At 40.3% G+C, this 27690-nt stretch overlaps 2 protein-coding genes across 3 annotated transcripts; one reads left to right on the top strand and one right to left on the bottom strand.

Moving 5' to 3' along the window:
• Positions 1-443: 443 nt before the first annotated feature.
• On the bottom strand, positions 444-3311 carry LOC116050845 (uncharacterized membrane protein C3orf80 homolog). The gene has a single exon (XM_031301070.2). The coding sequence runs from the start codon at positions 2775-2777 to the stop codon at positions 2118-2120; it is 660 nt and encodes a 219-aa protein (XP_031156930.1). The 5' UTR covers positions 2778-3311; the 3' UTR covers positions 444-2117.
• A 9758-nt stretch (positions 3312-13069) lies between these two features.
• si:dkeyp-97b10.3 lies at positions 13070-27646 on the top strand. 2 transcript variants are annotated; one of them, XM_031301057.2, is made up of 17 exons: positions 13070-13533; positions 16100-16131; positions 18281-18313; positions 18531-18590; positions 19046-19075; positions 19179-19214; positions 19598-19639; positions 19748-19797; positions 19936-19988; positions 20082-20308; positions 20638-20891; positions 23517-23642; positions 23780-23915; positions 24180-24227; positions 24313-24384; positions 24488-24778; positions 26259-27646. In XM_031301057.2, the coding sequence occupies exons 1-17, from the start codon at positions 13484-13486 to the stop codon at positions 26285-26287; spliced, it is 1569 nt and encodes a 522-aa protein (XP_031156917.1). In that variant the 5' UTR covers positions 13070-13483; the 3' UTR covers positions 26288-27646. The 2 variants fall into 2 exon arrangements, with proteins under 2 accessions (XP_031156917.1, XP_031156916.1); XM_031301056.2 differs by having other exon boundaries at positions 19043-19075.
• Positions 27647-27690: the final 44 nt, after the last annotated feature.

Genomic DNA, 27690 nt, shown 5'->3' with positions numbered 1-27690 from the left:
ATGTTATGCTTTTAAGTGCAAACTGATAGATGGAAAGCCATCAGTGTGAACTATTGGCTCTGCCGTCATGGTCTGGCAGTATTGGATTACACACGCCACCACAATCACTCTCAGACTTTTATTGTCGGGAGCATTAGAGGAGCTCAAGGTCTCTAATTGTGAAGTCTAAGTTAGCAGATACAGATGCTTCAGCAGCAACTTCTTCCATTTTTTTAATAGCTATACCTGACAGAATTGTTGTACTTATTGTGGTGAATTAGAGTGCTTTAATATAATGCGTTAGTCTTTCTGATGGCAGATATTTGAGTTGATTCAATTAGGTGAGGGTCACTGGGTGCATACATTTCTGTATTTGTTTGCTGTGGGTAGATATATTTGTTTGATGAATGGAGGTTAGAGAAAATGAATTGGCAATTTTTATATAATTGATGTAGACCATTTATCCTTAAAGTATTTTTTAAACAAAATTGTTTAAAAAAAAGCAATTTCTTCCAGTCTCTTAAATGTGGATATTTGCGAGTTTTCTGAGCATTCTATGATGGTGTTTTTGACTGTTGGTCAGACAAAACAAGCAATTTGAAGACTGGGAACTCATGCTGGACATTTTTCACTTTTCTATGGAATTTTGTAAACCAATGATAAATCACTTAATTGTGAAAAAGCTTGGCAATAACAAAATTCTCTTTGAAATGTACTTGTCTTCTCTTTTGCCCTGGGACTAATGATGTGCTCACATTACTTCAAGTCTGGGCTGGAGATATGATATGGCAAGTGTGACTGTTTACCACACGCCTGGATAATGTCAAAGCAAAGTGACACTGACAAATGAGCTTTTTCAATATTATAACATAATTAGGCATTTTAATGGACAGTTAATGGCAAATACATGTTTAGCTTTAATCCAGGTAAACAAGCCATTAAGCCTGATGTAATGAAGTGTGTGTGGTGTTAGCTTGGTTTTCGGAAAAAAAGACACTACCTGTCTCATTAGTCAGATATGCAAATTAGCAGGGGACAGTTACACACTTGAGGTCAACATACAAGTCGATCTGAAGATATTCTCAGACCACTCTGCCAGAACAAAGAAAGACTGCCTCCTGTCTCTGTGTCACCCCTGTTTCCTGTAGATGTCCCTTTGTCTTTTGTCTCATGTGCTTGGTTGGAGCTGTACAGTGTTAGTTCTGCTTGAGGCAGCAGTTGTGATCTGGCATGACATGCTATCATCAAACACAACTTTGTGTCTTTGCTTACGCCATATCAGTATGGCAGCTGTAATATTGCCATTGTTTTTACAGAATTCAGAACCTAGCAGACGCTGACAGGCCTACATGTAGCCTCTGGCAGTAAGGCTCCCAGGATCAGAGCTTTTTTTTTTTTTTTTTGTAAATTGCACTTGTCTGCTGTGGCTTCAGCTTTTGCAGTAGACATATGAGACATGGCTCAGGTCTTAGATAAAATGCTCATCTGTCAGCCCCCCACTGAAGTGTGTAGGCTATATGTGCATGTGTGTGTGAGTCATTTTGAACAAAATATTGCTTCCATGCTGATAATATATAAATGAACTGGCTCTAAAGCTGGCTGATGAAAAATGGTGCTGCAGAAAGTATTAAAATTGATATTCATCCCTTCATCCCTCTTTCGGACCATATTTCAGGTTACTGAGGGAAAAACAACTAAATATTCTTCCTTTTGGATGCAAATTTAATAAAGACTTAATAAAAGAAAAGCAGGTCTTTCAGGTCCAGCAGAATATTTAGCATCAAGACTAAGAAAGGACGAGAATTTGACAGAAGAAAAACTGTCTCACGGTGCCACTTAAGATTGAGGTGCTGAAGTAAAACTTAATGCGATTGTACCGGAGCCAAATTAGCTGTCCCTCTCACAAAGAGCGTCAATTTCAGCCGCCTTCGCTTTCTTCATAATCTCCAAGCGGTCATTTGCATACAAAAGGCGAGTAATCCTCCATAATCTTACAAAACACGTACATTTTCTCAGCCTCCTCTTTTATTCTTAACATTCAGGATTAGAATTGCACTTGAGTTTATATCTCCGCAAGATAATTACCCTGATTATATTAAAATAAGAATGCTATATTGTCTCCGTAGCTTTGTCCAATCTCAGACAGAGTTCCGAGATGTCCTTGGGCTGTGTTGCGGTCCTGACACCTCCAGGACATCCAGTCTCTGGTCTCCGGCTCTCGGTCCCGCGGCTCTCACCCTGCCCTGACCGCCGCTCTCGTTTTCCGACAGCAAGTTATCATCGGACCGGTCTCTGTGCATCTCCTGCATGCTTTCCTCATACGTGGGCAAATATTTTACTTCGTCGTATGCTGGCAGGTTCGGAGAGGCGAATTCCCTGAGGCTGTACTCGGGGTACCGGTCCAGCAGGGAGTCCTGGGACGCCGATGCGTGGCCGTGAAAGAGGGAGGGCTCCTCGCTGCGGTCATTGTGCGGGTTCCGTCGGGGCCGCGGGCAGATGATCCGCTGGATGAAGTAGCCCATGGCAAAAAGCAGTAACAGGATCAGGATGCCCGACAGCTTCCGCGTAAACCAGCCTACGTTGTCGAAGAATATGTGGATGGGGAGCTTGCAGCAGCGCACTGTGGTGCTGGCACTGCCGTTCAGGGTGACGATGGGCGGACAGCACTGGTGGCCATCGCCGCACTGGACCTCCCCGCAGTTCCGGAGGGCATGGCAAGCGGAGACCAGACATGCCGACAAAAAGGTGCTGGTGGTCCCGCACGTTGTCCTGTCGCCGCCCGGCAGACGGGGCATCATTTCTGGATCTCCCTGATGGAAGGTAATGCGCGTGTTGCGTCTCTCGTGCGTGCGATGTGTAACGTTGTAATACTAAAAGTGCGTACAGGTGTTACAGGTCTGCCTTTCTTTCCAGCTGTGCACGAATCATGTACTGCTCCTCTCATCTCACAGCCACTGCAGCGCGGAGCGGGACAGCAGGTGCCCCCCCGCTGAGGACGACCTGCCTGCTGTAGTAGGATATGGGCGATAGGAGTGGAGCAACAGCAGTGCCTGTGATGAGGATCCTGAATAATCTTACATCATTATTACGTGAAGTCATTACAAGTCCTAATATCGGTGCATGCCACAAATAAGGTCCCCATCATTTACATTCAACCTTACCTGAACTTTCCTGCCCAAGAGACTTGCGAGCCCAACTATTCCATAGCAACAACCCCCTCTCTCAGATAAATGTAATGTTTGCTGCAGAGCTCCATGATTTAGGCTATGTTATTTAGTGTAAGATTTAGTAGAGAATCCTATACATTAAGGAGGGGTGACAACCACAGATGGGAGAATGAGAAATCCTTATAGTCACTATTCTGCACTGGTATTGACATCCTTTAGCTACATAAAAGCAGCAACACTGCACTATAGAAATAGGCCTACTTAATTACAAGCAAACGTCCTGAAAATGTAATCTAAATACAAGTAAATACTATTAGCAAAATTAACTTTAAGTAAAGTTCTCATAGTGCAGGGAAATAGTTAATGTGAGTGTTAAAATATACAATATATTATTAGATTATAATTACTGATGTGTGATGTGAGTAGCATTTCGCTGTTATAGTTGAAGTGGAGCTAATAATTATTTTATCTTCTGGTTGGTAGTTAAATCTGTAGGCTAACAGTGCCTCATATTAAGATCATCCTATGTGAAATTGTAATCTGTAAAGTAGCCTTACTAACTAAAGCTGTTAAATACATGTACAGTAGTGGAGTAAAAAGTATATTTGCATCTCAATCCAAAGTTGACAATATTTTGTACTGTAATTAAGTACAGTACTTGACTAAATCTACTCAAGAATCCCTGCAAATCCCGAAACTCCACTTCATGATCTATCATCTCCCAAAAACCATGGTTTAAACTTGCACCCTGTACTGAATCCTGCATGAACACGGTTTCCAGATGTAACCAGTATAGGTGACTGGCCTTGATATAAGGCGCCAACAGATCTACCCCTCTCATAAAAAATGAATAGTCCTTGCGGTGTGGTTGTAATGGCCCCCTATTAGAAGAGTGTCTGGATTCACATTAGTCCAGCATCACCCTAGACGACCATGTGTCTTCAGTATTAAAGAACATAACCATAAAACTTAATCTCCAGTTTAAACGATAGTCTCCTCGCCCAATGTGTTAATTTACACTAAAGATGTCTCTTTGGATAACTTCCAAGAATGACAGACGGCTCAGTAAGATGTTCTACAAGTACGAATATTAATTACACCAGTCTGCATGAATACTATTCTACAGTGGTTGTATAGGTTCGACCAAGGTCACTTTAAAGGCCTAATGTCCTTATTGGATCTAAAAATGTCCTAAGTGTCTTCACAGACTTCAGCTTGTTACTATATTTCATATAAAGGGGATCATAGTAATGAGATATGGCCTCAACAGTCTTTTGTCAAGTCCTCATGGTGTAAATCACGCAGGGAATCCTTTTAAATGGCAGGAACATTTCACCCCCTCCTGTCTTCATGTTACTCTTTGTCACTAATAGCCTGTATTCCTTTCTTTTCTAAACAAGGCCTAATGCACAATACACCAAATTGAATTACCGGAGCATTATGACGTGAAATTCAGTAGAAGGGTAACATCATGCAACCTAATTCATGCAGCATCGTATTTCTTTCTGTAATCTGCCTCAATTAGGGAAATGTGATCTCAAGGCACCCTTCTAACCAAATAAACAAATACACAATCAATAGCCTGTGGACAGCGGCTCTGAGAGAAACCTTTTCAGTTCCTTTGTTTTGAGGGCTTTCCCAGCACTTCTGCTATTCTGCTGCTCAGTGGGCTCTTATTGACATGTATAGGGAACAACTGCTATTTTTAATCACAGCTTCTACTCTACAGTGTCTGGGAAGTAGAAAAATGCTGCTATATTCACAGTATAGAAGAAAACGTGAGACCATTTGGCTTTTTAATCACAGCCAAATCAAACTCATGTAATCAACTATGAAGATAATATAACATTGAGATAACAAAGCACTTTATTCATCCTGAAGACAACTGAAAGTGTAAATGAAAGCACATAACATTCAATAATCTTTCCATTTTTATTTTTTTTACTGATCAACAATATATCTAAATATACTCCCTTCCTTTTCCTTGTCTTCTTTCTCTGACTATTTCTCCTCCTCATTCTGTTTCTATCCCACCACATCCTGCCTCTTTTCCCCTCTTTCGCTGAAATCCACCACAAAGCTCTTGTGTGAGTACGATTAATTGAATACTCTCTTGATCTCTTTACTCATCTCTTTTCTGTTCTCCGTCCATCTAGGAGCAGCTTTCAGCAAACACATCAAACTAATTGGAGACCAACTGCAGCGCTTAGGAAACAAAAAAACAAGCATTCTTTTTTTCTCATAATGCATAGTATATTTACAGAAAGTGGAGTTTCAGTCATGTGACTTGTGAGTCCAGGGTGACCCTAACCAGGTGAAAATAGGCCTTACTTAATGGTCACAAGCAGAAACGTAGATGCTGGTAGACAGATGTAGATAAAAAAGGAGGACTGGGTTAAAAGGCAAGTTTGCTTCTGTTGGGTTAACTGACACACTGACACAATCATTTGAAGCTGCAGCCTCCTGTATGGCTAACAATGCCGCGATTACACACTGACTATACTATAGCACTGTAATAAATGTGCTGTGCTGTATGCTTCCATTAATCTGGTACAAAGGTCTTTTGTGTTGTGCTTAATAATTCAGTCTTATGGGATCCATTAGCCCTGTGCAATGATGAATGGCAGCGTTCATTTTCATGTGTCAGAGACGTTGATGTACGAACTGCCCAACTGTCAATGTCACGGTTATCGCGTTTGCATTAATTATGAAACAAAGAATGCCTTGTCAAGCCTCGGGCTTTGTTAATGGACCCACTGATGGTTCTGGGTTTTTGTCTTTGTTTGCACCAGAGCAGAAGTCACAACCTCAGGGTTGCTGCCCTTAAACCAAGTTCAGCCTCTGTAGCTTCTTTCAACGCATGTAGTAACCTATCACAGTGTGTCCATACATTCATCTGATCTGTTGTGTAAGCATATATATAAGAATAGTTATGACTGAATTTGCATGGGGGATAAATGCATGAAAGTACTGGCTCGGCTTGTTCAATTTTTGTGTGTGTGTGTGTTTTTGTATAAATACTGTATCTGTGGAGTTCTTAGCCCAGAATCGCAGGATACGTGTGTGGGTGTCATCAGCGTCTGTGTATTCCCATCAGCTTGAACTCTAATAAAAAGCAGGGCCTGCAGTCAGTGTAGATTGTGTGAATCCAGAAAGTCCCACACCACAGCTATTTCACACCCACGTACTTCCTCTAATCTTATCGCTCTGCTGGCTCAGAGGTTTTTAAGTGTATGGGATTGTGTGTGTGTGTGTGTGTGTTTATTGAGAGTATTGGGCAACTAGATTTGTGTTTTAGTTTGTTTGTGTGGGTGTCTTTGTAAAGTTTCAAGCCCTTTTTCCTTTTTTTGCAACGATTTGAGAGGGACATGGCATATGGAAGCAAGAAGGGTGACACAGGTCACGGGACAGACTTCATTTAAAACACTGCGTAGTGTAAACTTTGTGCTTTTCCTCAGAACTCAACTGAGCAAGCGTGTGGATGTGGTCAGTTCTGGCAAATATGATTGTAAGAAAGCGTTCGCTTCTTACCTTTATGTAGCTTGTTCTCCCAGCGTGTAGCTTTTGGCTTGGAGAAGAATCAGAATCCCGACTTCCTCTGAGGAGAAAATCTGCTCTAAGAGGCCAAAAAATCCTTAACAGAAGAGAGAGAGGGTAAAATCGCTTGTCTGTCTCAGGGGAATCACTCTCAGTGCTCTTAATAAATCTGATGAGTAGGGAGGTTTGTGCTGAGCTGGGCTTTTTGACTTCATAGTGAATAACTGTATAAGGCTGCCCTATGCCATAATACGCTGCTATCATTTAGGTTTGATGGTATAGTATAGCACTAAGTGATTTGACTCAGCATTGTTGCTTTATGTTCGAATTGGAACATCATGTTGCCAGGAAAGATTTATATAGATATCAACCACTGTCTTTTTACCTTTTGGGAATATACTGTCCCCCAAACTGCCACAGCCATAACCAACCCAAGATCTTAAACCTGACTAATGTAACGCTGTGTAAGAAATTATGTATTAGTTAGCTTTTAATTAAGATAGGATGTTTTACCATTCATAAAGAGGGGAGCTGGTTTTCTGTTGTGTTAAACTTAACAGCAAAATGGTGTAGCTGACAGCGCAGGATGGAGATTTACAGTGTGCGTTCTCAATTCTAGGGATACTTTTTATTCTCTTGCCTCTTTTCTCAGGATTTAATTCTTTGCATTTCACACAGATCTAGGGAGGTAAGTGTGGAGCATTAGGGGGCATACACACAGCTTTTCCTGGACTGCTAAAAGCCCCCAACCAACCCCCAAGAACAAAGGTAACCCGTCTACACAGCTGCTGATGACTCAGTTACTGGGACTCACACTCATACATTACACACACACACACACACACACACACACACACACACACACACACACACACAATGCAGACATACACCTGGAGGTTAAATATAGGATCAAGTTTTCCCATTCCCACATGTTTTAAATAGAGGCGGAGGGCAGGGGATTTTTGACCCCCTGCCTCCACACTACTGTGCTGAGTCACTCTTAAAGGAGGGAGGGTCTGCGTCTCAGAAGGTGACTAGGCTACGGCCTTGAGTTACATCCCTCCTAGCAAACGCCCACATCACATCCCATGACTCGTCCTTCTGTGGCCCCTGAATGCACAGAGTTCCCTGAGGGCTCTGAAATAAGGAAGCAGCAAAGCGGGAAAGATAAAAAAAAAGAAAGAGGCCATGACACAACATACATCACACAGAAATGCTGACAGGCTTAGTATAATATAAAGCAATAAGTGGAGGGATTGTGTAAAAGATGGGAGGGTGTAAACTGATGTGAGGGAAGAAAGGGAGAGGGGTGGTCAACTCAGAAACTCACATCCAAGTTCCCCAAAGACCATGCAGACACTAAACTAATCTCTTTATCCCCCTTTTTGCCTAAATTATTGCCTCCATTCCTCTGTTTCTTCCATCCATCCAGTTTCATGGATGTCCAGAGACAGGAAATTTGTTAATATGTGAAAATGCACAACAATTAAAGCCAATCCCTTCTGGTGAAAGTGGGAACTGTGAAAGAGTCCCAAGACCTTCTTAGTAAGACTGTGTAGGTGTCAAACACTAACAACATCAAGGACAGATGTGCCTAACATTTCAGAAAACACACAGTTTCCACATGATGCAGATGTTTTTGGGACAAACTCTAATGTCTTTCACAAAGAACACACACCACAATCTCTGCACAAAAGTAAATCTAACCACTATAGTGTTACTTCAACTCCATGCACCCTTTGGTAGGTCAGGCCAAGGCCAGGTAAGGCCTTTTGGTTGGCCGTCATTATAAACTTATATTGTACAAAGACAGATTGCTCAAACAAATCCATAAATCCTCTACTTTAAATTGTAGTCAAGATGCCAGGGATCAAGTCAAGATCAAATAGTGCATGCCAATACCAAATATGAAGTAATTATGTACATTTGTCCACGCAACATAACAATGCAGCTACAAAATAAATGGCAACTTGTATTTCAATATGTAACTCAATAATTGTAACATTGCTCAAAAAAACAATGGACCTTTAAATGTCTATCAGATGGATTACCATGACATTTTGTACAGGCATTCATGATTCCCAGAGGATACATCCTACTGACTTTGTTGCATCCCTGTCATTTCCTATACAGTAGTGCAACCATGAGACTGACATTTGCATGTGGTTTTGCGTGAAATGTCTCTACAATTGTTGGATGTATTGCCATGAAATTTAGCTCAGACATTCATGTCCCCCTTTGGGATAATTTGTAATAACTTTAGTGATCCTCTTGACTTTTAGTCTAGCACCATCATGAGGTCAAAATTGATTGTGACCAGAATTATGAACCTGAAAAACTTTCAGACATTCCCATCTGCCTCGGTTGTTCTTTGTTTTTAGTGCTAATAAGAAAATGTTACCATGCTAACACACTAAACTAAGATAATGGTAAACATTATACTGCTAAACATCAGCATGTTAGCATTGTCATTGTGGGCATGTAAGCATGCTCAACTTAGCATTTAGTGCAAAGCACCATTTTGCCAAAGTAAAGCCTTACAGAGTTTCTAGCATGGCTGTAGACCAGTAATACTCAACTTACAGCCCGTGGGTCAAATTTGGCAACAATAGAGTACCAGGTGGCCTGCCAAACATTTTCTAATTCACAATGAAAATAAATTGAATTGTACTTTGAATGAAAATATGTGCCAGAGCGCAAATAAAAGCATCAAAATAGAGCTTGTTTATCAAAAAAAGGAGGTCCAAGCTAAGCTAACTGGCCATTGGTCATTTTGCCAATGTGGCCCCCGGGCAAAGCATGTAAATATCCCTGCTTATAGACTATTGTTCTTTGATCTCACAAATGATTGAATTGAAAATGAATTTTCCATATCAACAGTTGAAATAAAAGGGCATAATGTCAAACAGCTTTTCAGAAACCGAAGAAAGCTGTTGCAATTGTAGCACATTTTGAGAAATGGGACAAACACAGAGGGGTTTAAAGGGGAGGCTTAGCTTCTCATCTAAAACACAGCACACTGAAAATAGAGAACAAAAGAAGTGTAAACTGTGTGGGTGAGATGAAAAAAAAAAACAAGGGACTCATAAAACTAAATCTCAACCCTAGTGGAAAAAAACAGACGATGGCAATGGCAAAAAGCGGCGACTGCTGAAAAACAATACAATGTATACAAATAAAAATAAAGAGCAATAAATATAGGCCTTGGATAATGAACATGACATCAAAGGGAAAGGGGGTTAGGGGAAAGTTCAATCACTGGCGTTTGAATCCAAGTCCAAGAGTTGTCTGTTATTAAAAAAAATTACACTTTACGAAACATTTTTCCTTGTTGATTTAAAACCCTGTTCCCGAGTACAACACTGCTCTGTTTTTGTGCTGTTGTGCTTCCATATAGGAAGTTTTATCCTATAGATTACACAGGAAAGAATTTTAGAGAACTGCCAACTCTTAGGCCAATGCGTTAAACGCTGTTGTACGAGCTTGAATGAGGTTGCCTTCTTTATGCAGGGTAGCAGCAGCCACAACTCTTTTGTTACTCTGGATCTTTCCAGTGATAACGGATGGCAAAATGGCCCATTGAAATTGAAAGGATATGGAGTTCCTCATCTCCAGAGTAAGTGGACACCTTTTGTGCATATGTGTGTGTGGATACATGTATGTTATAAAGGGAATGTTTGAGCACAGACTAGGTTATGGCCTGACTGAGTGTCCTTAAATGTGAGTGACAGTGTCTTTTTGTGTGTTGTTTTGAGTGTGTCTATCTGATGGATAATGAGTCTGCACAATGAGGGCTCATATTAAGCCTCACACACACACACACACACACACACACACACACACACACACACACACACACACACACACACACACACACACACACACACACACACACACACACACACACACACACACAATGAACGAGTGAGCCACAGTAGAGGGAAAGATTATGTAGTTTTTTCTTTTGATTAAGACCTTTCTTTCCCAATACCTGTTTTTTCAAAAATATACCTCGATTCAACTTTTTATATATATATATATATATATATATATATATATATATATATATATATATATAATTTCCAGGGTAGTAAAGTCTTGAGTCTAAGTAAAATCTCAAGTCTATGAAACTTTACTTGCAAGTCAATAAGCAAGTCTTTCCAGTCTATCAATGCTTAGCATGCTAATTACAAAAAAGTGGAAACAGTGTTAAATGTCCAGTTGCAAGTATTGAACCAAAGCATCTCTATGTGAGTGAAATGCACAACAGCACGGAATTTTTAGCCACACTACCTAGCCAGTCGCCGGTCAGTAAGTCCACTACTTTGGTCCTGAGTCTGACTGAAGTTTTCAGATTAAATTTTGTACAGGCATTCATGATTACCAGAGGATAAATCTTGATTTTGGTGATCTCATGAGTTTTCCTATAGCGTCACCGGCAGCTCAGTGTTGTCACTCATCCAGTGAAATATCTTAACATCTATCAGAATCAGAATCAGAATCAGAAAGGGCTTTATTGCCAAGTACGTTGCACATACGAGGAATTTGTCATGGTGTTGTTGGAGCATGTCACACATACAAATATAAGAAGGATAAAAAGAATATAAACAATATAAGTATAAACATATACACACAGTATGTATTAATAACGTTAAAATAAAATAAAATAAATAGTAAAATAAGTTAAACAGTAGTAAAAATCTACAGGATGTATCTACAGGATGTATTGGCATACAATGTTGTACAGACATTCATGGTTCCCATAGGATGGATCTAAATTACTTAGATGATCTCCTGACTTTTCCTCTAGTGCCGCCATGACGTTCACGTTTGTCGTTTTGAGTAAAAGGTCAACACAGTAAACTAAGCTCAAAGCACCGCTGTGCCTCTGTACAGCATCACAGAGCAGCTAGTGTGGCTGTAGTTTTAGACCTGTTAAATATTTATTGATCTGAGGTCAAGTCTCAGCTCTTTGTCTCAGGTCAAGTCGAATCTTCAGGCAACCAAGTCTCAAGGATGACGATCCCAAGTCCTAAGTCTCCAGCTCTGATAATTTCATACTTTAAGTGATTTGAATGACACCTTCTCTTCTTCTTCTATTCTTCTTTCATAGTTCTTTTTATTGAATTTTAAAATGTACATATATTCAATACACACAAAAAACAACATTCCCACCCCGCAACCTTCTTCTATTCCGAGCTAATCTTGGCTCTCCCTATCTCTCCTCTCACCCCAACTCCTCTCCTCCTGACCTTCCCCGTCCTCTTCTCTTTTCCCCCTCTCCTCCACTTCCCTCGCATATCTCCTCTAATTTCCTGAGGTATTGGGGGGAGCGTCACGCCACTGAGTCTGATGTGGTGCTGTCTCTTCTTGCACCGAGGAGCTGATCTCTCCCTTTAGACTCTAAGACTTGGATAATGTCCCTGTTAGTCTGTGGCATCTCTCTCTCTCCCCCTCCCTGCTGCAGACAACACATCCCTTTGTGAAAGTTGGATGGGCGGATGGAGAGAGGGGAAAAGATCAATAAGTGGAAGATCAATAGGAAAGCCCTTGATCCTTCACTCATTCGTCCCACTGGACATCTCAGATGCTCACAGAGCCTACCCTACCTTTCTTCTCTCTATTGCTCTCTCTGATGGACAGTGAGCTTATGCCACTGGATGGTCACTTTGATTCCTTTTTTAACTATGTACTATGTTGACATTGATCAGTCCTTGTGTCAAATACATGAATCTAGTTTGAATGTGTCTTCTGGTGCAAAGACAGTATGGGGAGGCATGGTTTTGCATGGGTTGTACTTGTTTTGTAGTCTGATGTGACATCTGCTGGTGTCTTCTGGGTAATGCAGCTGCACACTGATGTGCATGTTTTCCCGCTCAAAGTGACCTAGTTGCACTGTGTAGTGCTGGCTGCTCCTTTTATGTGTGGGAGAAAATGTGCAACTAACCAAATATTTCTCAGATGAATGCAGACGTAAGTGTTATTTTTCAGTTCTCTGCCTAGTTTCTCTGTACTTTACTGGGATAGAAGAATCCTTTGGCTGTGTGAAAGAATTTGCAAAAATGTAATTATATGGAGCCTAAAGTGTTAATTGATTTCACTTTATTCTCTGTTATCATTCCACAAACAACTTGGCCAGACATGCAGCTGATTTCAGTCTTGTATTATGTGTAACAGCAAACATCTCCTTATCAACTCGACCTCCTATTTCATTTTTGGGAGCTCTGATATAAAAAAAAATAGTGGCAAAAGCCCGGCTGTAAATCATCAACATGACTTTACAAAGGCCATGCTAAAGGCGGGATGCTGCACCCCGCCCACATGTGGCGTTCATTTGTGCGCTTTCATGCACTGCGCGCTGCAACTGCGCAGCACCGCTGATCCTAAAAGCTGCGCCTTTTGCTGTGAACGGCGCAGTTATGAATAGCATGATGTGAAGATTTATGTTGAATTTTTGCGTGCACACAAACAGTGTTTAGAAGAGGAAACAAAGTACATCCACATCTCAATGCAACACGGCTGTTTTCTTTTTGGTTTTTAGGAAGCTATGAGCGCCTTTTTTTGGTTATAACCCATACTTTGTTTTGTTTTGCTGAAGGGATGCTGCACCCAAAGGGACAAGTGAAAAGAAGTAGTTCAGCCACGAGGGCTCCGATGACCATTCTTGCGCCAATTACTGCCTAGCGCTTTAACGAGACACTGATAGCCGATGATAGGATCATATTGCCTTTCAGGTGCTTTTATGCGCAGCCGCTGCACGCTGTGGAACAACAGAAAGTATAACAGGGTTTGGTTACAGGATGGTGGCGGAGATGGCGAGCTGCGGAGCGGCTTGTCACCTGGAGGACGGGTAAGACGTTTTGTTGCTTAACAGACAAGTGTTGACCTCTGGCTTTTAACGTTACATGATTGTGTTTCATCGTGTACAGTTCAGAAAACATGATGCCTGCAGAGGATGCAGCGCTAAAACCGCGCGTCGCGTCAACACAGGAAGTCAGTGTGGTGTCTTTTGTTGCTGTCGGTTATGGGCTCATGTGTTTGTGCGAACGCCTTTTTAAGTACAAGAAACACATGTACAATGAATGCTTCCTCGTTATAGACACGTCTAACTGAACGTAGATACGGAGAGGAAGCACGAGAGAGTCGTGATCTCTTTGTTGGTGTTGTTCTCTTCGCTGCACGCTGCTGTGTTGTTACATTGTGATGACTCAGTGACAACAGTGTAACATGCTGTCTGGAGAGACGTTTGAGAACAAGAGATGAAGATATAAAGTCATTATTTGATAAAGTTATATACCAAATGTAGGTTAATAAACTACCAAAACCCTTATATCAATATTATAGGAGAGAACAATAACCATAAGTGTTGATGTCAATGTAAGCTCAACACACAATGGACTACAAACATGCACTCAAATATAACTTTCTGCTTGCAGTTTTTAATTGTGGTTGATGTTGCAATGAAACACACGCGCCATGTATCACACGCACGTTTTTACCAACATGCAAGGCCATGGTTGTTGTTGTTTTTAATTTTTTAATGATTCATACCTCATATTTCTCTAATAGTTACAATATTTACTATCAGTTGTATTGTGAACCACAGGTGAGATGATACTGATGACTCATTGTCCTCTGTGAATGTTACTGTTGTTGTTGCTAGGGTATCATTGACCTGACATTGTCCCTAGTTTAACAACGTAAACATTGCACTAAAAAACTTTAAAATTAGAATGAAATGTCCATGAGGGACATATGAGTAGGCTAATTTAAAGGTGACTTTGTTTGGGACGCAGTAGCAAGACAAAATTAGCCTTTGTGATGTTTATGACCCACTATAACAATCATAGTGAAAGCAGTGAGGTATAATATTAACAACTGAAAGTAGCACAGCTTTTGTTGTTGTAGATACAGGCCAACTGGCAGTTGCTTATCTACACACAGACCCTGTCTCTTCATTGTGTTTATGGGAAGTTGTAGAAAGTGTGTAAAAGTTGTGGCTTTTATCTTCCAGCCAGATACAGAACAACGCCCTCACAGATGATTCTGTTATCATATTTTGTGGGAGGAAGATAGAAACAAGCGAGAGCGGAGAAAGTCTGAGAACTCGTGCAGAGAGTTTATTTATGGCCTGAAAACGTTTGAGCCACGAAACGGCACACTTTGCTCAAAGGAAGAGATGACTACCATGGCAACTAATGAGCTGGCAGAGAGAACGAGTTGACCGTGAGGACGAGAAAAGAGTGTTTCCTGGACAGATGTTTGAAAACAAAGGAAACCACAGTGCCTTATCAGGATTAACAGACTCCAAATAAAAGACCACCATTTGGTCAGGTTTAATAATCTTAATTTCCTGATAAATCATTTTGCCTTTGATCACACAGTTCTGTATTTATACAACCGAGGGAGCGAAACAGGAAAAGATGGGGCGGGATATGACCTAATTTTTCATGCCTGCTGGTGGTGAACTCGTTCTTCTTGTGGGGTTGGCTCTCTGTCTTTTCCCCCTGTCGGATCTCAGGCGTGTTGCCTCTTGTTGAAGCCCAGGCTGCGTCAACAGGTTGCACCAGTCATCTGCTAGACAACAACATCATTTGAACCATTGCACTTAAAGTTGGCTCATTGTTTGATTGATATACTACCTTCCTGAAAAAAGTCGAGGAACTGGTATGACGTCTGCTGTGCAGGGCTGGTCGATATGGTTGAAATTAATGGCATGGTATTGATAAGAATCTTTTCTTATACAGATGGAACAATATGGCAGATGTATGACAAATGACATGCAACACATGCAATTACATGCTTTGTTGTGTAAAACAAATTTTTAATGACTCATTTTAGTTTACAATGTGTTTGGAATTAGTGATTGAGACACCAAAATGTTGTGAAATGATACACCATATGATCATATCATCACAATAAAATACCACTGAAAGTAAATAAAGGATTACATTGAATATGAATCGTCCAGCCCCACTGCTGTGTCTGAGTTATGAAAGCAGAAAAAGTGTCCAGACCAGTTTTGTTTAATGGCAAAAAGTACCCAGCCAGTATCTTTCCATGGCTGGTTTCCTGTACCATCAACACTGCCCTGAAAGTGGCTCGGACTAGGAGTTTGGGTGGAAAGGTGAATCTATCATTCGACGGGATGGGTTGGTGTTGGATGTGTGAAAAATGAACATGCAGTCAGCTTGTGTGTCAGCATGTACCCATTTCCTGTTTTTCTTATTCATTTGACTGCGTGTGTTCCTGACCGAAAGCAGAAGTGGTGTACTACGAGAGCCTGCAGCTGCACGGTTTTAAGAGCCTTCACTTTCAACATCTAAATCCTCCCGTAATTGTCATCACACCTCTCAGACGTCCCTGACATGAGTGTAATTTAAAGTGGTCTGAATGTTTTCTCCTCTGCCCTACAGAGATGGAGATATCCCTGCACCTGAAAACAAAGGTAAACATCAGCCCATTTTCATTCTTTCCCTCCCCCTCACTGTTCCCTTTCTCGTTTCACTTTATCACAGAGACCCATAGAGCGACATGTGTCTGTGTTGTTTTTCTTTTATAGTGATTGTGCTATGTCTCTCCTGTGGCTCCTTTGTTTAATATTTAAAAGGTGTGCATCCCCATAAATTATTCGTCACTACTTTTGTTTTCCTTTCTTTCTTTTTCCCTTGCCACCTTTTTCTCATCTCGCTGTTTGGCCTCCCTGATTTCAATATCATTTGCCTTGAAGGGCAGCAATATTTATGCGTATAGGGTCAGACAGTGGCTTGGTCCTCAGTTGTGCATTTGCTATTTGTAACACTGCACACCAGTACACAAAATTATATTCCTTTTTTTCAGACTTTCCTCTAACATTTGTTTTATTTGCTTGTGAGTTTTTACCTTTTCAGACCTTAAATAATTTTCAAATTAAATAATAAATGGCCAACAAAAATAAATAACACTAGACATGCAACTGGTGATGATTAGGAATGCAGCAATCTGACTTTTTTCTCTCCTGATTCCGATTGCAATACATCAACTCAAGGTGCTGCCAATATGCATTACAGATCCAATATGAGTGCTGTATTTTTTTTCTCCAAATTTCCCAAACTGTGTGGAACTCATTGGGATCATGTTCATGTAAGGTAACATGAGAGATTGCTGTGGTGCTCAGAACTATGTTGGTGCCCCCCCGTGTCTTTATGAATATAACAGATAGTGAAAACACAGAATTTTATAATGACACCGACCAGGAAACTGCATTTCTTGTGGATCGCTCATGTCTGTACACCACACATCAACCTTTTCATGCCCTTGGTTTTGCTATTTCTCTAGACCAGCAGATGGCAGGCAAGACCCATGAAACGATCCAAACCTTTGACGTTGTAAACAAGTGTGTGTTGTGTTTGCACTTGCATGTGTGTATCTGTGCGGGTGTTTATCTCCACCTTGTTTGTCTGTCTGATGAAGGGAAGCGGCCATGCCAGGGTGAAGAGGGATGCCTGCTGGCTCAGATGAGGCAGCAGCAGAGAAAGAGATTGGCCAGAGGAGGCATATGAGGACAAGGAGAGAGAAATGGAAAAGGGAGAGTGCAGAGAGAGGTGAAGCAGACAGATCGAGCGGAGTAGAAGAGAGAGATTGATGAGGCAGGTGCTGCGAGTGGAGCAGCGATATGGCAGCATCTGCTTATTAGTCTAAGATACAACTCTGTGGGCCAGAGAGGATGGTTCTCATCCATTAGGCGGCCAGGCACTCAGCCAGATGGCCCGGTCCACGGACATTCACTGCTGCTGGGAAGAAAGCAGCAGCAGCAGCAGCTCCTCTGGACCCATCTGTATAAATGTGCCAGAATTGGTAATGCATAGCACTTATCGCAGGGTTCTTCACAGGGTGCCACAGTTCAGCTGCTCAGGAATCATGAAAATGTCAAAGATGGTGGTCTAAGTCAGACATGCTAGGGCTTTTTTGATGACTAATATGGATGAAAACAAGAAGTGCACAAACACAGAAGTAAACTAAAGGTAGATCACTGGGGCTGCACCTGTTGAGGGATAAGCCCCAGTGACAAAATTGAAAACTCTGTTCCTACATTTCTACTCTTTTTCTGACATTGGGAGTGTCAGACAGTGTGAGTGTTGAGTTTAGCAACATGGCATGTGGTTTTCTCTGTTAAATAGGCTTTAATCCATGAGAAAGTAGAGAAGCAGAATATTTATAACGCATATGCTCCCCCCCATACAGTAATAGATTGGTTAGTTGAAAATGATTAGTGAAAGCTACAAGCATTACATATTATTAGACACTGTTTTTTTTTTTTACTGCAGAGTTATGTTTCCTGGTTACTATTCCTAAAACCTAAAGTTGGTCATGCATTTACTGCCGGGCAATATAATAACTACAGAAGTGGGTTGATGATGCTAAGTGGTGAAGTTCCTATAAAGAGGAGGAGGATGATGATGATGATGATGATGATGATATGGTTAAGAACAAATATGAATAATGATGTAGTAATAGCAATGACTAATAATTGTTATTACATTTTGACATTATTGCGTCGTTTTTTTCCAGACCAAAGGGCACTAACCTCAAAACAATTACGTTACAATTTGTTACAGATAACCTGACAGAAAGTGACAGCAGCAGTTCAGGTGAGCACAAATATCACACAACAACAGTTTCACTCGTTTGTTCTTTCCACAACTTGTACACAAACTTAGTCATCTCCAGAAAACTACATTTGTTCTGACATTTAATTCCTTTTTTTTTCTATATACAAAGTAACATCTAACCTTTCTGGCATGCATCCCTGTTACTCATCATTCATTGGAAATTCAGTGCAACTTTTTGTATTGATTCATCAAACAGAGAACACAGGAACATCTGCTGAGGACAGCTCAGAGGAGGAAGAGGAGGATGAGGATTCTGGTGAGACACGCACTTTGAACTGCTCTTGATTTTGTAAAGTGCGCTGATACCATTCTCATATCTGTACGTTTAAATATGAAGTGACAGCCAGCAGATGGTTAGCTTAGCTCAGCCAGCTAGCCTGGTTCTGTCCAGGGGTAGAAAAAAAAGACCTTCCAGTACCTCTAAAGCTCAACATTTAACATGTTATATCTCATTTGTTTAATCTGTACAAAAAACATTTTTTTTGGCCTGGGAATAGTGACTTCCTGGAGTCTTGTCATCACCTAAAGGTCACCAGACAACCATGGGAGGCTTCAGGACCAAACAAGAAATAACGCGTTATTTTTGAGCTTTAGAAGTGTTGGTTTTTGTTACCCTTGGACAGAGTCAGGCTAGTTTCCCCGTTTCCAGTCTTTGTTTTAAGTTAGTTTTTTTAGTTTCTCTGTTTCTCACTCTCTTTCTTTCACCAGAAGGCTGTGCTGAGAAGGACGGAGGAGAGGAAGGTAAGAACCAACATCCTAGAAAACCTTTGTGGCTCAAGGATTTAACAAGATAAAGAACAAATGGTGTTGAACTCTAAGTTGATCTCCTTTATGTTCTTTGCAGACGATGAAGAGGCCCATGCAGAGGGGTCTAAAAATGGTGCGAAACAACATCTACAAAATATCAGTACCTGCCTTTGCAGACTAAGCAACTGGTCTGCTTTTTAAAACTGTGTTGTATGTTGTTTACATCCAGCCATGTCGGCTTGTTGTCATAGTTGCCATGGCTTTAGTGGTAAGTCAGCGGGCCCTAGCCGCAACCGCATCTTAATGGCAGCCATACTACATAATTACTCCACAAAATGTCGGACTCTGCTGGCTTTTTTGGAACACAGAATTCAATTGAGCGTGCTCCACCCTCGCTCATTTGGAGAAGTTTGTCTAGGGTAGCTGCTAAAGGCTTAACGCAAGCTTTCAGCCTCTGACATATGATTTTCATATAATTATACATGTAATAATATTGGACTTTAATTATTTCTCTAGATTCAGTCCCTGGACCTGTAGTAGAGGTTTCAAATGGGAAAGGTAAGCAGATCGTAACAGAACAGAATCGTGACAGCACAGCGAATGTTCTGGAGGTAGTGTCACGTCACGTGTAAATAACATTCCGTTTTTTGTCATACGCCCTGACAGATGAAAGGCCCTTCAAATTATGCTGTGAAAAATGCAAAGCCATCCAGCAGGTGAGCTCAGGAACCAGAGCATAATTTTTCTGATATTGGCCTTCTTCTTGTGCACATATCCATCTATGGTTGAAAAGATGTTTTGTTTTTACTGTGTTACAATTGTCCAAAGAAATAAACACATGATTTGTTTGACAGAGCCATGGCACTGAGCTTGTTACCCCCAAGAGGATCTCTAAGGGACGATTACAGTGAGTACGACTGTCTCTGCCACTGATCTGGTCTGTGCACATTTATATTGATTCTGTATGCACAGCATCACTCAGACTGTGGGTGCGTTCTAGGGTGCAGCTGGAAGGAGAGGGCACATACGAGTGTTCGGTCACCGGCCTGGTGTTTGAAGCATCGGAGCGGGTCCTCGTGCGGTACTCAGTCTTGTCCTGGTCCAAGTTTGGTGCATTCCTCCGGGACTCCTGGAAATTTGCTGGACCAATCTTTAACGTGGACACAGTCAATAAGGATGCGTCTGTCCTCACATCCATCCAGTTCCCTCACTCCGTCTGCCTTGCCGGTGAGAATGAATATCAGGGCTGTCTCGTTCTTCTATGTTCAATATACAGCCTAATTCATAATTTAGTATCTTGGCTTCCTGTGGGGAGTCCGTGGCCCATAAGGCAATGTAATGAACATCAAATATTTCCAACAAAGATGTCGCCTCAAGGTTTAATTTAGTTGATAGCTGTCATGAAAGTAAAGGTGCAATTCTTTAATAATTATGACCCATCTAAAGGCTTTACAGAAAATAGTTAATTTTAGAGAGTATCATAATCTTTTATCTATGATTTAAAGCTGCTCTAGGGGAAACAAAAAAACATCTCTTTCCCTACTATTGTCACACAGATCCAGAAAAGGAGATGAAATTCAGTGTCCTGCACATAAAGGACAACCGTCCACTCATCGAGCCGACAGTGGACCACTCAGGTAGCCACGTTAAGTGGAATGTGACGTCCCTGTCACCCGTGGGTCCCATCATTCAGACGAGCCAGTCTGTAGAGCGCCATGGGGTGGTCCTGGTCTACAAGCAGCTGGGCAGTGACAACAACAACTACAGCTTCCACGTCTACTTGGCCACCAACAGTGCATCCGACATCAAGGTACGCGTCGGTAAATACTGTATGTGGAACTGAATTAATTTCTTCTCTACAATAGACGATTGACAGTTTTCCTAATCCTTACTTAACAAGTACAACACTGTCTGGTCATTAGTCTTTACTTGCATTTTTAAAACTGAGAAAAACATGACAGCTGTTTTGGAAATGTGGTCAGATTTCTCCAAAACCTCCCGTAGTTGCAGGAAATCTTTTACAAAAGAACTTTGGTTTTCTTGAAAGTTGCTTCCACCATCTGTCTACTCAGGATATTTCTCTATCTGTTCGTGTATTGTGATGAAATACTGCAGTTACAACACTGGATACAGTGCACACAAGATTATGGTCTGAATGGCAGAATAAATACATATACACCTGTATTAAATGCACATCTTATGCCTACCTTCTTAAGAGACCGTAATATATTTCACATTACCATGTCTTACACCTATGGAAATAAAACTGTTGAAGATCCACATTGAATGAGCCAAGTTTTGTTTGTCAGTGTGACAAACCTTCTCGTGACTCTGCGCATTTTGTGTTTTCATTTAGGAATTTTCCCCCTATGACGCGTGAGATTCAAAGGGAAAAATAAATAAATAAAAAACCAAAAAAAAAACCATCACTTTAGTCCCCTACATTTTTCAATCGTGACTTTCAATCTTACTTACTGAATAAAACTCCAGCAAAATGCCTTACCTATGAAATTGTGTGTGGAAGAATTAAAACAGATTCAGAGCCTAAACTTAACTTTCACTTCTTGTTCATAATTTTTGTAACGGTTAGATGATGTAAGACTTTATACAGTAGACATGAGATTTCCCGGTTTGTGTAATACATTGAAGCAAAGACCTTTTGTTGTGATGAGGTTATACAGTGCAATGCAAAAATACTATGATGTACCAGATTGTCTTGTTGAAAAGCAGAAGTGTCTGCATCTGGTTCAAATAATCATTGAATCTCTGATATTATCATAATCAGAAATACTTTATTGATCCCCTGGGGGTAATTGGGTTACTTTACAGTTGCTCCCATTCTAGAAAATATACAGTATATATAAATACAGTGGTAGAAGTATTCAGATTTTTTACTTAAGTAAAAGTACTAATACCACACTGTAAAAGTACTATATTACAAGTAGAAGTCCTGCATTGAAAATCTTACTTAAACCTACATTGTGTAATTTTTTTAGTTGATTCTTAGCAAAAAAACCTTTGTTCTTTCACAAATATGAACTCATTCATGTGTAATTACTTCCACCAACTAATCAAAGTATTCTCATAAGCGTAGAATCTGACATTCAGAATCATTCAGAATATATAGGAGCGACACGCTTGAATGACGGCCGCCATGTAGCACCTCCATCTTTAAAGTACATCAGCCAAAGAGGGACATGCCTCTGCATGTCGCCCTCTTACACCTATTGGCACTGTGACGAATGCCAGGAGGAGATTACTCACCAGGGAAGTGAAAAAGAGAATTAAAACGACAACACGACAGGCAAAGCAACAAGAACAAAGGTAATATTGGAGTGCTAGAACAGCTGCGTGTAAACGATGGAGATCCTAAGAGCTAATTTTGGGTTCGGCGACCGTAGGAGGAAGGGCTAGAAAGTAATATTTAGTTGGTTGTCATATACAATTTCACCGCTAGATAGGAGAAATTCTTACACAATGTAGCTTTAAGTAAAAGTATGTAAGTATGATCAGGAAAATGTAATTAAAGTAAAAGTACTCAATGCAGAAAGATGAAATGATCCAAACAGTTCTGTCAATCAACGTAGTGTATAATCGTCTAACTATTTCAGCTGTACTTGTAGGCCTATATACTGTTGGGTGGTTTAATTTATAATAACACATCGTATTTTATAAACTACATGTGTTTTGTGTGCAAAAATATTAATTCGTAAAGTAACTAGTAACTTAAGATATCAGATTAATGTAACCGACTCAAGTAAAGTACAAGTACCTCAAATTTGTACTTAGGTACTGTACTTGAGTAAATGTACTTAGTTACATTCCACCATTGTATAAATATATGAATATGTAAAACTGTGTATACTACAATATACTATACCAACAGTGTAAATAATAATAATGCTGAAAATGGGATCTATGATTAAGAGGATTGCAAGAATAGTATACAGTAGATAAATAAGCAGTACAGTATTGATGCCGGAGTAAACCAGAATAGTACACCCTCTGATATATTTTACAGTAATTGTGATAAAGGTCAGTGGAATGTATTGGAAATGGAATGGTATCGATGCCACTGGTGTGTGTATTACTGTAAGTGCATCACGTAGTTCTGACAGCTAAATGGCAATATTGCTCAGTCAACGCTGTACTGCTGCTGAGGTCACTCAGGAAGTGGGTTTGTGGTTATGTGTGAACATGTGTGTTTGGGAGGACGCAGCTGGTGAATAACCATACTTCATTTATTGTAACCCGCACAGTTCCTTGAAATATATTAACTACAATTATTAATATAGCTTCGGAGACGCCTTCAGTTTTTCCACTCCGACTATGGAAAATGTGTTTTATTGAATGTAATCAGCATGCTCACCCTACTGCAAGGAAGTGACTTGTGTTGTGCTTTGTCTTGTCTTCCTGCTGTCCCTATGTAAACCAGGATATAGGCAAGCAGGTACGGTGCTACAAAAACCGCTACAAAAAGATAGAGAAGCCTCCCACATGTAAACTGGATGAGGGGATGTATCGTCTCCTGAGCGAGCCAGAGGGAGAGATCAAACCTCAGGTGTGTCTCTTTGCATATGCATTTGTGTCTGCTCATGTACAATCGTTGCAACTTGTGTATTAAAAAAAAAAAAAAAAAAATGTATATAAGCATAAGTATATGCATTGGTTTCCCAATAAAATTGTGTCTCTGTGCAGGATTTGAAATTCACTCTTGCGGTGACTAAGATGAAAGGCTACTTCGAAGCATTCTTTGAGCAGCCTCCTCCCTTTAAACTGTCTCTCGTAGAGATTAACACTGAGGAGACTGTATGGTCTGCCACCATCAGAGAAGGTACCAGTGCATTTAGTCTCCACTGAACACTTTTGATGATTTGAGGGTGAAAAAAAAATCTATATTAGTTTGAAAAGTCCGTTTTTTTCACACATTTTTTTGTGTGAGACGATAACCGGAAATATAGATTTTATCTGCAAATAAGCCAAAAAGTGTTTACTGGTCTCCGCATGTTTTTGTTTCTGTTATAGAGTTTGTTTGCATGAGTGAAATTTGGTTTCCACTCCAGAGTGATGATGACTATCTTTTTTACTGTACTCTCAGGTGACTGTGTGGATAACACTGAAAAGAAGCCAAGGAAAAGGACGAACAGTAAGCTTCTTGTTTTTAATCCGATTCGATTTTTCCATCACAACATGCTTTCAGCTTCTACAGCTTCTCCATATCTCTCTCATAGGCAGACAGAGGAGCAGCAGCCCCTCAGAAGAAGAAACAACCTGTAAAAGGCCTCGATGGCAGGATGAGTCAGGTGAATTTCCACGTCTTTTCTTTTTATTTTTTTTACTTACTACTGATTTAAGAAGAACCTCAAAAATTATACTGAAATACAGTACCTGTGCATCTTTTCCCAGATGGAGGGAAAACAATGATGACTCAGGGCCAGGACATGTCAGAGAAGCAGCTACTGCAGGTGGCCAGGCGGCTGGGGAAGGAGTGGAAGCAGGTGGCTATCTTTCTAGACTTGACGTCCAGGGAGCTGGATGAAATCCAGGCAACAGAGAAAGATGTGACCATGCAGAAGCTGAAGATGCTGGTAGAGTGGAAGAGCAGAAGGCGGCCGGGAGAGGCCACAGCAAACCAACTGTGGAAAAGTGTGAAGGAACTGGATGACTTGCCAAATGAGGTCCATCAGACACTGCAAGGTAATAAACTGCAGACATGCATATAAACATCCATATACAAATAGCAGTACTCTCATTGTCCAATATCTATTACTCATTGAATATGATCACCACTATTGGGCAATATTCAAATAATGTGCAATTACCCACACTGCATATCACACTGTACATAAAACCATACTTATTTTTTCATATGTATTTAGTGTCTCAATTGTGCACCTTACCCCACTACTTATTTTATTTCATGTTGTTATATTTTTTACATATATGTTGGCACTGGGAAAGGAGTTGCTTTTAATCTCATTGTACATGTGTATAGTGACAATAAAAGGCATTCTATTCTAAACACCATCTAATAGATTGAATAATGATGGATTACCATAAACATAAACCGGATGTACATTGCTGGGATAAAGCCTGGATGTCCCTCTCTTTCCGCTATCTATTTTGCAAAGGCAGCCGCCCAGGATGGTTGTAATTGGTTTAAAAAAATACAAACAAGCCAGAGCGTTTTTTTCCCCATCCCAGGATAGACAGATGGTGTAGCCAGACTATACTTCAGCGCTGATACAGCACTGTGGAGATAGGTCTGGGAATGCGAGAAATAAATAAATACCCAAGCTAAAATGATAAGTTAGTCTTCTCTTGTGAAATGACAATTGGCCATAATTTCGATTATTGATAAATCATTTCACATCTACAGCCGTGCCTGTGGCTCTGTAAGGCTATATTTAGGCACAGCGGTGCTTTGAGCTAAAGGCTAGCGTCAGCGTGCTAACATGCTCACAGTGACAAAGAGAACATGTTGATGTTTAGCAGGTATAATTATTTTTTTAAGCGGCCGGAGTTGCCAACTCTGAGCTTTGTTTTGGCTCTTCAGAAACCTATGGGTGATGTCACGGAGACTACGTCCATGTTTTAGATAGTCTATGAGCTTTATAAATGCGAAGATGTTATTTTCTCAGTCACACTTTTTTTTTGCCTGCTGTTCAGATTAAATAAACTATTTGATGACATCATATTAGTAACTAGCCCTCATCTAGGCACAATCTCCAATTCTCTACGGGAAGGATGTTGAAAATGCAAACTCGCCACATGGATATCTTCTAAGCTGCCTAGCTGGGAAAAAATGGCATCTGCTGGCAGTCTTATCTATAAAGTTAATACAAGCCATGTAAAATCAAAGCTGGTGCAGAACTGCTTCCGTACCCACTGCCCACAGCAGAGTGCTTAGTGTTGCCACTGGTGCCTGTAAAATATATAAATGAGATTACAGATTTTATCATTAGTAGTGCTGCAACATAGTTAGATCCGATCTGTGACTGAAATGTTCAGGTGCCGTGACCCGTAGTATACTGGCCTGGATCAGGGGTAATTGATAACTTGTGCTAGGCACTTGTAATGTTTATATATTTTTGTTGGTTTGATCAAAATAAAAATCGATATATCCATCATTGCTCTAATAAACAGACAGGGCGTTGTGTTGTGTCTTTATTTTCAGACATGATGGACAATCGAGCAGCTAAGTGAAAGAGACTGGACTTAAATGGACTGTTGGATATTTGCTGTTCCATCATCAGTAATAGAAAAAGAAAATCTCAGGAATACAGCAAAGCAGAGTTGACCAATGGACCAAACATCAGCTCTTCGCCCAGTTTGTGCATCTCTTTTGAATTTTTTTCTGGACATGAAAGTGAGTGAACTATGGATGGGCATTTTACCTGATTTTGTTCTAATGTAGTCCTTTGGTTCTGTAATGAATACAGAATGGACAAGCTGTACCCAAGGCTTCCTTTGTGCAGCAAGAATTTGATGCTTAGCATTACCAGGTTAAAAAATGACCAGTAGAGGTGTAGCGGTCATTGAGATATATAGTAGCTAATTATGTAGCCAGTAACATATGTAAATGTACTGTAGGTGTTGCAGTGTTGAAACTGCAAAAATGGGAAAAATCCAACCTGTGTATCTTGTTTCACTTTTAAATGTTATGCTTTTGGGACTTTTTATAAAACAATTAGGGATTACATCATATGCACATGCATGTGACTGTCCAAAGCATCACAGACTGAAGTACGTTTGTGTCTCATACATTTTGTATACATATCTTTTTTTTAACCAACTATTTCAAACCTGTGATCTATTTTTTTTAAGTCTGTTTTTGTATATTTACGTCTGTTTGTGTTTTATTTGACAGCTCTGAACTTGTAAAGCTAAATGGAGTTGCAAGAGGTCCTTAATTATGTTTATCTTGTTTAACTTGAATTATGAATCCATTCCTACCCACCTGTGACTGGAGCGCATATCTTATTAAGTATAAATGTTGTTTGTGTGTATTATAAAAGTGTACACTGTCGGGGGAAAAAAGAATCACAAGCATTTGGATTTAGAGCTGAACTTAACTATTCTACTTGAGTGCAGCTGCAGCCTGGCAACATTCATATAGTTTTTAGGAGTCATATTTTCAATGCTTATTTCATAGCTGTAGGGCTTAGAACACAAAAACAAACTATACTGTAATCAGCCTGTGGAAACATTTCAGTTACATTTTCTAAACATCCCTACATTATTCATAGCTTTGTTTCTGTTTTTTTCTCTATATTCAAATTATGCTGTTTCCAGACATCTCAACACTATTTGGGAAAAAGCTGAAATGCAGAAATGGCATCTGGATTGTTGAATCTTTTAGGGTCTTCCATGCCGATATGATGCAGTAATGTTTACATTCAGAAAACAAGCTTGTTTCCTTAAACAACTCACCAATAACATTCCAGTCCGTCCTTTTTTGCACTTGTTTTCTATCATGTCTAAGTTCCTCCAGAAAATTGTGGCGTAATTGTATCAAAGCACATGTTGACTGAATAAAACAAGCAAATGTTTCTTTTTACTGAATTTGAGTGTCATCGGTTCAACTTTCACTTGCACTGAGTTTCATT

Source organism: Sander lucioperca, chromosome 5, assembly GCF_008315115.2.
Source record: "Sander lucioperca isolate FBNREF2018 chromosome 5, SLUC_FBN_1.2, whole genome shotgun sequence".
NCBI classification, from domain to species: Eukaryota; Metazoa; Chordata; class Actinopteri; order Perciformes; family Percidae; genus Sander; species Sander lucioperca.
This window is presented reverse-complemented; position numbering and strand designations above follow the sequence as displayed.